Genomic DNA, 11296 nt, shown 5'->3' on the forward strand with positions numbered 1-11296 from the left:
TTTTTCCCAAACGAAAAGCTTTCAAAACTCGGTAATCACCAAGCAAAAGAGGGCCAACTGTCGTGCATAGCAGACGACAAGGCCACGCGTGCGTGTGTCTGACGTCATAACCCCAGCTTGCCCTGCTTTGGAGCGGAGTCGAGACGAGTTGTTACCATGGTGAACTCTGGCCATTTTTCCCCGCAGAGTTATGACCTCATTTCCGCAACCCTGGCTACTCTTCGCCCACTTCGAGTCACTCGGAGTTGCCAGGGTTCAATAAGAAAACGCACCCTAGGGGGCAAAGGGCTACAAGCCTTACCCACGGAACAAACACGCGCGGTGAGTGCGGGAATCAGAGCTATCTTATCATAAATGAGGTCACCCGACGGCTTCTAACCTTTTCCCCCCTCGTGTGACGTGTCAATAGGTGCGTCTTTTTATTCTACCCGGGTAACTCGGGGGTAACCCTTACTGGACGAAAAATCGATGGTGACGGAAGTGACGTCATAACCTACCGGCGAGAATTCGACTCTCGTCGCTCGAGGGTTATTCTGGGTACCTACTCTCACTGACCCAGCTCAGCAGGTGGGTAGCAAAGGGTGCGTTTTTTTATTCAACCCGGGTAACTCGGGGGTAACCCTTACTGGGCGAAAAATCGAGGGTGACGGAAGTGACGTCATAACCTACCGGCGAAAATTCAACTCTCGTCGCTCGAGGGTTACTCTGGGTACCTACTCTCGCTGACCCAGCTCAGCAGGTGGGTAGCGAAGGGTTATGACGTCACACGATTCAAGTGAGAGTCCCGCTAACTTTCGGGTTCCGAGCATGCAGGCGGTGCAGGCACTGAAGTGCCCATACTGCGATGTCCCCAGCTTTGGAATACAAGACCTCGTGGAACATATCAGTATCGTCCACGGTCTCGTCGCTGTCGTGTCAAACGGTAAGCCGTCTGCTTTATGCGCGGTCGAGAAGCAAGCCGTGCTGTCAGCCACGCATTGTCGTCTGCGTTTCTCGGTGGTAGTTAGGCACGTATTCTAGAGGGTCGTAACGAATATATGGGCACGTATTCAAACCGTGCTCAGGTGTTGCACGAGAAATGTTGGCTGAGCAGAACATGAATCATGTGCTGACAAGCGTCTGCAAACTTCTTTGCAGCTGAAGATCATGAATGGCTTGCTCAGACGCATTTTAATTTTGACAGCGCCCAAGGTGGTCCCTCTTCAACAAGAGGTAGTTGCTGCCCAACCAGATGAGTTTGGAGAACCCTGCACGAATGGGCCGAGCATCTCCTTATCCCAAACTGCTGAAAACAACACAAGCCGACTAAACGGCGTCCTCTGGCCTGACAAGGCAGTAAGGTTCCTTCTAAGCATCTGCCAAGAGGAGGAAGAGAGGAGTGGCACAATGAAGTTCACGAAGGCATTTTGGTCCAAGTAAGTGCCTTACTGCACCTGTGCTTTAAGCCGTGCAAACGTTTGGAGAAAGGGTGTAGTGTCAATCCAGAAATGTTACAGATGCAAAGGTTCTTATGTTCTACCTCAGGGCTTCAGGCTTGCTTGCGGAAAAGGGATACACGCTGACTTCCACCCAGTGCTCTGACAAGTGGAAAAATCTTAAGAAAACCTACAAAACAGTGGCAGACAGCAAAAACAAGAGTGTGAATGGAAGGTCTGTTGGGTTTTTCAAGGTTCCTTCATAAAGTCAGGTTGATTTCATGCCAACACCTGCTTTTTACTTTTACACAGTCAAAAGTGGGAGTATTGGAGTATTATGCACGATATTCTTGGGAAGAAGCCCGAGATACAGCCACCCGCTTTGGCCTCAACATCTAGTGGACTCCACCTCCTTGAGGACCAAGAACAAACATCAGAAACCCCACATAATGAAGTCTCTCCACCTCGCAAGAAGAGTCGAACATCAAAAAACAACGTACGCAATGCTGGAGAACGGTTAAGGTTGGAAAATGAGAGGGTTGAACAGCTGCGGACCTTCAATCAGCTGTTCAGAGAGTACCTTGAAATGAAGAAAGTGCAAATGAACATGCCCAAAAGTTAATGCGTTAAGCATTTGTCCTGCTGACAAATGGCTTCTGGCAAACAAGAAGCACAGGGTAATGTACCAAAGACTGATGTGCATTTGAAAAAAAAAAGAAGAGAAAAACAGAAAGCAAAAATGACATTTCCACTTTTCTTTGTCATATTTATTTAATGCAACATGCAGTCGCGTTGCTATGTACATACATGAAATAAATAACAAAACAATGTGCAAATAATGGCCATGCTTGCAATGAATACAGTTCTGGATGGTTCTCATGACTGTACAGTAAATAAACGATAGTGAATAGTGAAAAGCTTGGAAAGTACATTGGGGGTAAGAACGTAGTACACGGAATTTACAGGATGTCTACCAACCGAGAATTATGGCCTGGAAAGTCAGGGAAGATCACAAGCTTTCACTCACTGCAGCATCCTGGGTCTACGGGTGTCTGATGCGCCTTTTGCATTAGTGTTTCCTGGAGACAAGCACAACACTGACGCCAAAAAAGGTCAACTGAATAATGGCAAAGTATAGTTGAGGCAGAAAGTGCCAGCAAAACCATCCTTTGCTTGCTTTCAGTAAATTGCTCAGCTTTGTGAACGGCGTTGGTTGTAAAACGTTACATCATGCTTGATGGTCAGGGAGTTTTGTTCCAATTGTCAGCAAAAGCCAGGAAGGATCAGTGAAGTCTGGTAGACACCCTTTACATAGTAATCAAGTTGAAACGCATGAAAAACTGCCATGGAGCACACGATTACAAGGAATTCCCTTACAAAAATAAGTTTAGCCAGTCTATTGACACAATTTGGACGTCCTATTTCCTGAATAGACTTTCTTTGGACTACTGATTATACAGCCTGTATGTTTCAAGTCTATAGACATCTTTTGGACTATCGTGTATCCTTTCTTTGGCCTGTCAATGGGAGATTGGCACCAACAGTCTATAGACAACCTGCTATAGAAAGGAAACATATATCTGCCAATGCCTGTCTATTTACTTTCTATAGACTGACGATGGACTGGCCACTGGTCAACATTCCCCTTCGACCATCATATGGCCCCTATTCGGATTCACGAGCCGTGATCAGTTGAGTCCGAACCTGGAATTTTGCTGAGGTCAAAAGTGATGTTTCTTTCCCTTGTGTTGAGAAGCAATACATGACCATCATTGGCACACGTCTAGGATCATTGAGAATAATCCTTAGTGCCATCTGCAATAGCTTAACCAGTGCAAGGACGTAGCACTGTCATCGCCTTCCGAGCAGAAAAGAGATATCATGTATTACTTGACTTTCGGGCTTCCGCAAATTCGAGTGCCCTGCTTGCCTCTGACGTACGTGTCAGAATGAAGGGTGAAGTGTTCCAGCTTAATTCAATTATGCATACATCTAACCCCGAATTGAGGAATTGCTTGGAGTAGTAACTCAACACCAAGATAACGCTTGTGTTTGTAACTGCTTTCGGTCTGAGACATTCAGTAGGTCCATTGAAAGTCAAACTTGTGCAGTGCGTAGTTTCCATGCAGGTTCACATTGATGCAGGTAGCATTCTCACGGCATAAGTTTCAGTGGACCTACTGAATGTCTCAAACCGGAGGCAGTTACAAACACAGGCGTTATCTTGGTGGTGATTTAATAGTCCAAGATATTGCTTACTTCGGTCTTGGATGAATGCGGAATCGAATTAAGCAGGGATACCTCACCCTTCATTCTGACTCAGAGGCAAGCACGACACTCGAATTTGCGGAAGCTCGCAAGTCAAGCAATATATGGTATCTGTTTTCTCTTAGGGATGCCAATGCTACATGCTCAGAGGTGGGCGTCCTGAAACCACTACAATTAAGTAATTGCAAATGGCACATAATGATTATCCACCATGACCATGGACATGTGCCAATGACGGCCATGTATTGCCTGTCAGTATAGGTTAAAAACATCAATACATATTCACACAACAGGAACTCAACATAATTACGGATTCATATTCAACATATTACAGTTCATGAATCCGAATTGGGTGAATATAATGATAATAGAAAGGAAATCGTGAATCAGTGGCCAGTCAATGGACTATAGAAAGTCAATAGACAGGCAATGGCAGTTGGTCATTTCCTTTCTATAGTAGGTTGTCTATAGACAGTTGCTGCCAATCTCCCATTGACCGGCTATGGGAAGGAAGGAGGTGTGAACAAAGGTGGTCTATGGGAAGGCAATGGACCGTCTATAGCTTCAATGGACGCTTTGTCCATGGCTTGTCTATTGGCTGACCAAATAATTTTTCACAAGGGTTTGCAATATCCTCGCGTTTCTGGATGCCAATCCTCCTTACGTCGGCAGGGGTTTCGTCCTCTGGGACACTCGTCTCATCCTGCCTGTCAGCAACTGGTGGCTCCTCAAATGTATCACCCCACATCAGGCAAGCATTATGAAAAATACATGCCACAATGATGATGGTGACAATTATGTCTGGTCGTCGGGTTTCCACACGAAAGAGCCTTCGGAACCGACCCTTCAGCAGTCCGAATGCCCTCTCGATAGTTACCCTTGCCCTAGAAAGATGCACATTGTGCCTCCTTTCCTTGACTGTCAAGTGACCATTGTCTCTGTATGGCGTCAAGAGATGTGGGCCAATGGGATAGGCAGCATCTCCCACTAGATAACTGTCCAGTGGGAAGTGATCTGAGTTGAGCATTCCATACACCTCAGAACGGCGAAGCACGCGTGCATCATGCACTGAGCCTGCCTCACCAACTGAACAGTGCAGGAACCTCATCTCATGATCACAAACTGCCTGTAGCACCACAGAGTGAAAACCCTTCCTGTTGACGTACGAGGAAGCGTTCTCCTTAGGTGCAGTAATTTCTATATGCGACCCTTCAATTGCTCCCAGGACCTTAGGAAACCGAGATTTACCCGGGAAGCCAAGTATGATGGGTAACGCATCGTGACAGTTGCTAGGCCAGGCAACGAAGAGACGTGCCATGTCCAAGAGAGCCGAACCAACCCTCCGAACGCAATGGAAGACCGTAGACTTTACCACACCGAAGCGGTCCCCAACACTCCTGCAAGTGAAAGATAGTGTCATGTAACAGCTGGAGTAAGACAAAGCAAGGCATTCGCACTAGACAGACAGGATACCAATCTGTTGCTGTTCGAAGTGGGCACTACTAAAAATGTATGGTATGAACAGCAGGATCACATTAGAATTCCTCAACTGAGCAGTATTTCGCTTATTAGGTCATGTAACGTGCAGATACACTTGCCTAAAGGATTCCAAATTCGCCAGCGACCAGATAACAACAAGAAGCTGCTTCATGACGGGAATCGTGGGCCGTCCGGGGTGAATAGTTGCAGATTCTAATGCTGGGGCCAACAGCTTGCTGGGGCGTCAACTTCTACGAACATGTCCTAGTCAAAAACGTCGTCTGCCTCTGCCGCCATGTTTGCTGAGGCGGGCGTAACTCGTAATGGGCGAAAATTTCTAAACGCGGGTACCTACCCACAGGTCACGTGACATCTCACTCGGGTGATGTGGTTCGTAACCCAGGGGTTGCCCGGGTAGAATAAAAAAAACGCACCCAATGTAACCTCCTTTCTTTGCAATTTTGCGCTCAAACTACGAGCCGTCAAAAAAGGGGCGGAGCCAAGGGCTCATTTCCACGGATTTTCGGCGAATTTCTTGCGGCAATTGGCATTAAATTACGAGTGGGATTATGTGCTATACTGAGTAAAATTACCACGGGGAAGCCATTTCCACAAAGAAAACGTTAGGTTGCCTTCGGAAATTTCGAAGTTCAATTCAAGAAATTAACGTTCCGTGAATCGAAATGAAATAAGAATGTTACTAATATGTGACAAAAGTTATTGGCAGAAAAAAATCTCTTGCCCGCATGTCTCTCCGGGGCCTACGTTTCTTACTATTAATTTCTATCATGGTTGGTGGACCACCCTGTACACTCATAATTCTGTGTACGCGTGCAACTTTGGATGCGCTCAGTGCAGAATTAGTGGTTTTCAATTTCATCTACGAAGGTGTTTACTGTTTTTTCCACATAGTGCGTGCGGTCTTAAGTACCCTTGCATTCGCGTCTCTGTTCAACATCTTAAGTGGCGTGTAAAGTATCTAACTTTTCTGCAGCATACTGTTTACATCCTTTTGCTTGACGATATGTATGACGATGCTGATATCTACATTTACGCTTTCTACAGCGGGTGACGTCAACTTACGAGGCGGTATTGCTAGCCAGTATTGTGACTACAGTATTGCTATTCCGTACGTATAACACAGAAAGATGCACTTACCTGCAGCTCGGAACGAAAACATCGCGCACTCAGCGTAGTAGATGTGTTTACTTCACACACATAAAAATGCTCATGTCACAGCGAGCACGAAAAATGTTGAGACGAAAACATTCAGACTACATTTTTTTCGCTTCATTTCTCTTCCACAGCTACCTAAGCTGACTACACAACCAACGACCCTAGTTGCCCTTATCACCGCAAGCGACGTAGCTTTTCATTTCATTGCTTCGAAGTCACGTTACTCTGCGTGTTTCCGTGACCTTCGTACTTCTTCCCTGTTGTATCGTAGTGCTATCAGCAATGTGTCGGATAGCCGACAAGTGCTCGTCCGCCCCCACCCCAAGCAGCAAGATCTACCTTCCAGTTCAAGTGCATGCGGATGGCCGGCAGACGTCTTATCAGTGGTGCGCTTCATGTCGCACGGCTACCCACGAAGAAAACAGTCTTGTGTGCACGCATTTTGAGTAGATTGTGCTGCTTGGGACGTGTCACATCTGCAAACAGCAAAAAGTGTTGAAAGTATCAGTAAACGGGTAGAAATCCAGCGAACGGGTAGGGAATATGAAGGGAGTGCCTCAAGATGAGAGCCGCCGATATTTCGAACAGAAACTGTTCTTCTGGGCGCGTCGTCCTCATTGGCGTGGTATTTAAATGGTTAGGTATGACGTGTTAAAGCTTCATGCGAATTGTAGGTCAACAGTCCGGGGTAAGAAAGTGTAAGTTTAGGCTTTTACGGCCGAGGTGAATGGCCGCTTTGTGTGGAGGCGAGTGTGGAGGGAATTATGTGAATGAAGTTGTCTTTGCACCGGACCGGTTACAAAAATGCGAAGTTCACGAACAACGGGACGAAATCAGTATCATGAAATGAAGTATCAGTGATCCCCGCATTTCCCTTATACGTACATGAAAAAAAAAAAACGAAAAAGTACTGCAAGATTACATTATTGTGGACACCGCTGTTGAGTTATCTAACGGTCTTCTTTGTGTTTTGTCTTTTTGTGTAAGACAAAAGGAAAAGTAATGCACAGTTCTTGTTCACACCATAATATGTTAACGTAATAGAGGAGTGTGATAAAAAGGCAAGTTCTAAGTGGCAACAGTATTGCAGGGTCAAGTTCTTCCCTCTTTTTTACATTCAAACTGAACTCAACAAGTTCCAAGTAGCGAATATTTATTTGACAACGTCAGACCTAGTCCTTCAACCATAAAAGCCTCCATAACCGATGTACCTCTTGTAGCCATAGCCGCCGTATCCAAGGCCTCCGTATCCTAAGCCATATCCTCCGTATCCCAAGCCGTAACCAAGGCCGTACCCTCCGAGGCCGTATCCGAGTCCATATCCAAGACCTCCATACCCGAGGCCGTATCCCAGTCCGTAGCCGAGTCCCCCGTAGCCCAGTCCAAGTCCATAGCCAAGGCCATAGCCACCATAGTAGCCAGCCGAAGTGACGGCGGCAACCAAGCAGAATACAGCGAAGTAAAGCTACAGGGAAGCGACACAACAGCCAATGTAACAATAGACGTAGCAATCTAAGAAGTCAAAAAGTAGAAACTACACTGCAGTAAATTTGGAAGTGAACTTCATATGACCAATTTGACAGTCACACCACTCACATGAACTCGTACAGACTGAAGCTTTTACAAATATTTTGTTTTAAAGGTCAAACAGCGATCTCATACTTTATCGACCTTATCGACCTCTTTCACTCGGAAAACTGCCAAAGAAGCGGTCATTTATTAGAGCAATGGGATAGCGTTCTTCGCACTTCACTTTCCATGATTTCGGGATGCTTTTTATTGTTAGTAACTGACGTGTATTGCGGGAATTACATTGCCCCGAGGAAATTCGTTGTCTAATTATATGTGGTACGATCAATTCAAACAATTACGTACTTGGGGATAGTGAAGTAATTGATCGACGCTTCCGCGGTTTATCACATTATAATATTGAAAGGATGGGCAGATTAAAATAAACATCAATCCGCTGTAGTCCTAATGCCCAAAATGCTTAATAGACAACTATCACATAGCGTATGTTGCAAACAGACCGCGTTGCACAAGAGAACTTTGCGTTGTACAAGACAACGAAACAAGCAGATGCTTGCGATATTTGAAGAGCACTGATTTTAAGAACTCGAAACATGCTCCTCTATCTACAGCGAAAAAGAGAGTCGACGGTCTCCACTATTTGTGAGCACGGGTGTCACAGTTCGAAGAAAGACATGTATCCACATTATTCCATTTGAGGACAGCACGTATACGTGCTAATGAGCAGAACATGTTCCTGCCGCACAACAAAGGCATCTATGTGCTAACTGTTGGTTGCTTCGCAAATGCAACACCGAAACCCAGTGTTTTGATAGATGAATTTGATAGACTTGGGTATCCGAGCGCGAATACTTTTAGTCGAATGGCTTCGGGATCAGTCTTAGCGAATTGGGAATGAAATTGCCATTGCCACCTTGTTTTGCACAATTCCGAACTCCTATGTGCTAGTATTATTTCGGCATGCCTGCTTTTCCTACGGAGCATCGGCATCGTTCCTTCGTGATAATGCGTCGTCTGTCATGTTTCCCTTTGATCGTCAACACACCAACATGTTACTGAACATGGTAAGCACAACTGGAGGTGTCACTTGTAAGGCTCCCTAAAGCCTTACTATGCGGCAGCGTACGCTGTTGAAAGTGGCAAAATCGACATCTTTAGTACTCCTAAAATCATCATCATCACAAAATCGAGAGAAAAAAAAGCAGCAGAGAAACAAAAAAACAAGCAAGCGCAACAGCTCACCAGAGACTTCATAATTGCCCTCTTCGCCTTTTTGTGGACTTCAAGTCTGCGAAGCCTCCATCCCGCCGCCTCCTATATATGCGGACAAACCGATCATGTGACTTCCCCGACATGCCTTGTTGGACAACGACACAAAAGGGAGAGCATATAGGAGGCAACGCAATTTTCAGATATTGTTTCGAAATACGGATACACACTCTGTTTCTGCGCTCTGGGAATACTCAGAATCTGGGACTTTTCCCGTTGGTCTACACGTACCCGGTTTCCTCGTGGAGCGTAGAAAGGGGCGTGGACAGCTGAAATGCCGCAAAGCCTTTCGCGGTCAAGTGTCGCCGGAACTGTGCTCGGTCGACGGCATCTTTACGCGAGCGACAGTGTTCTTGACCAGTCCTTTTGTGTGTGTCCCCTGTATACAGGTGACGAAACGGGCGGATGTGCGGCAGAATGTGGCAATAGGTTCGGCAAGGCACTGTTTGTGGAAGAACTTGGAACTCCGAAACAATGTTCGCGGCAATGTGCGGTTGTCGAGGTTTATATTGACATTGCATGCGTCTGTGTCGTTATATGCGTTGCAGAGCCATGTTGAAACCGGCGTGGAAGTTGATGCCGTCACCTTCGGTTGTAAGGTCAGTTACCACGATCGGAGATTTCCGTAATCACGGTAATTTAAATTTTGTTTTCTGGATGATGTCTCAAGAGAGACGTATTCGTTAGTACTTCTGTCTATAGAATCGCAGAAGGCGAGGGAGGTGACTTTTCCTATTGTAACGAAATAGTTGGACCACACAGAAAGCGAGGCAATATTTTGTAAAACAGGAAGTACTTAACACAGTGTTCACAAATTTACGAAGAAAATAAGCGAGATATTTTGTGCCTCCGCGTAAGCTGGGTCTTTACGGCGCTAACTGGCACCTGGACTTCTTGATTCCAGACGCAGGCCCTGTAATATCTTACGAATGAAATTTTCTGTGGTTCACCTTCCAACGCTTCGGCGCCACACATAATTACGGTGATGATCATGACTGAAGTTCTAATGGCGCACGGACAACTAGTGTCCGTACATAATGAGGACGTTTACGTACTTTTACATTAGCAGGTTGTTGCTCCTCCGCAAGAACGACAAAGATTAAGTCTGACTACAGCCGAAATTGGTTATAGGGTAGCAACTTCTGCGGCGAAACATCTCATGTCATGATCATGATCACGTGTCCCTTGTTGTTGTTGTGCACCCGAAATGCCCTGAGTTGGTATCATGGCTTCACAAGCGCTACAGAGGTTAGCGTATTTCGCCGGTAGGTACGATCCGAAGTAATTTGTACTTCAACTGCCAAGACTTACCAACTCACGTTATGACCAGAGTCCGGAAAAGACTCTTAGGCATGACTTCACAAACGCTGGTTATCATTGAATCGAGATCAAGGATTGCCAAAACTTCAAGTGAACACTCAATTTCTTGTTACAGACGTTAGTTGGTGACGTGATGAATGTTTTAATGACAATAACTCCCTATACAGTGAAGCAGAGTTCATAGTAAAATTCGTAAAGGGATTTTGTGGTGTGTCTGTCCCACCGTGTTCCATATTCTTGGGGTTTTACATTATGCATCATCTTCACCAGCTCGCTTGCTTCTTAGTCAGTTTTTCATTGTAAAATTCAAGTTAAGGGACTGTTGATCGTGGTTCAAATGCTAATCGGCGTTGGTGAAACCGGGCCCTAGAGCTGCAATCGTTGAAGTATGATGAATGAATAATTTTGTTTTGTCACTCGCCCATATGTCTACAGCACTCGTGTTTGCATAGTTCACATCAGTGGGTACCGCAATTGTTGTGGTGAGTCACCCCATCCCATCGTCATTCATGTAGCAGTTGTTGTTGTAGTTGTTGAGTGGCCAGACGTTCCATTTTGACAGCGACAGTCCCGTTTTTGGGGATCGATTTCAGCGACTCGCCTTTTTTTGGTTCAGTGAAGGTTTATGTCCCGTTTTCGCGGACGGCGAACACTTTCGGAATCAGCATGAAGAGGAGAAAGCAATGAGGAAAGCAGTGTTTACTCCTCGTACGCCTTTGAATAATTTTTAGCATATATACCATGAAAATATTTTCTTCTATGGAATACTATTTGTTGCTGCAGCGGCTGTTACGTCAGTGCTTTTGTTCTGCGCAGAGGGCGATGAAACTCCCCATTCA

At 45.6% G+C, this 11296-nt stretch overlaps 3 protein-coding genes across 3 annotated transcripts; 1 reads left to right on the forward strand and 2 right to left on the reverse strand.

Annotated features, from left to right (window-relative positions):
- The first annotated feature begins 844 nt into the window (after positions 1–844).
- Positions 845–2037, forward strand: LOC135384488 (uncharacterized). Its single transcript, XM_064613690.1, has 4 exons — positions 845–922; positions 1138–1415; positions 1525–1650; positions 1728–2037. The coding sequence occupies exons 1-4, from the start codon at positions 845–847 to the stop codon at positions 2035–2037; spliced, it is 792 nt and encodes a 263-aa protein (XP_064469760.1).
- A 2202-nt stretch (positions 2038–4239) lies between these two features.
- On the reverse strand, positions 4240–5103 carry LOC135384489 (putative nuclease HARBI1). The gene has a single exon (XM_064613691.1). It carries the CDS (start codon positions 5101–5103, stop codon positions 4240–4242), a length of 864 nt encoding a protein of 287 aa, XP_064469761.1.
- A 2377-nt stretch (positions 5104–7480) lies between these two features.
- LOC135383298 (keratin-associated protein 21-1-like) lies at positions 7481–9130 on the reverse strand. The gene is made up of 2 exons (XM_064612814.1): positions 9111–9130; positions 7481–7803 (listed from the first exon to the last, which is right to left on the reverse strand). Exons 1-2 carry the CDS (start codon positions 9120–9122, stop codon positions 7519–7521), a joined length of 297 nt encoding a protein of 98 aa, XP_064468884.1. The 5' UTR covers positions 9123–9130; the 3' UTR covers positions 7481–7518.
- Between the last annotated feature and the right edge of the window lie 2166 nt (positions 9131–11296).

This window comes from Ornithodoros turicata, chromosome 2, assembly GCF_037126465.1.
Source record: "Ornithodoros turicata isolate Travis chromosome 2, ASM3712646v1, whole genome shotgun sequence".
Lineage (NCBI taxonomy): Eukaryota > Metazoa > Arthropoda > Arachnida > Ixodida > Argasidae > Ornithodoros > Ornithodoros turicata.

What these genes read in the sequence shown, in the direction of transcription:
- LOC135384489 (XM_064613691.1), bottom strand. Translation starts at nt 5,103, where the DNA reads ATGACACTATCTTTCACTTGCAGGAGTGTTGGGGACCGCTTCGGTGTG.
- LOC135384488 (XM_064613690.1), top strand. Translation starts at nt 845, where the DNA reads ATGTCCCCAGCTTTGGAATACAAGACCTCGTGGAACATATCAGTATCG. An exon ending in ACGAAGGCATTTTGGTCCAA is followed by an intron (nt 1,416 to 1,524) that starts GTAAGTGCCTTA and finishes GTTCTACCTCAG; the next exon opens with GGCTTCAGGCTTGCTTGCGG. An exon ending in AACAAGAGTGTGAATGGAAG is followed by an intron (nt 1,651 to 1,727) that starts GTCTGTTGGGTT and finishes ACTTTTACACAG; the next exon opens with TCAAAAGTGGGAGTATTGGA.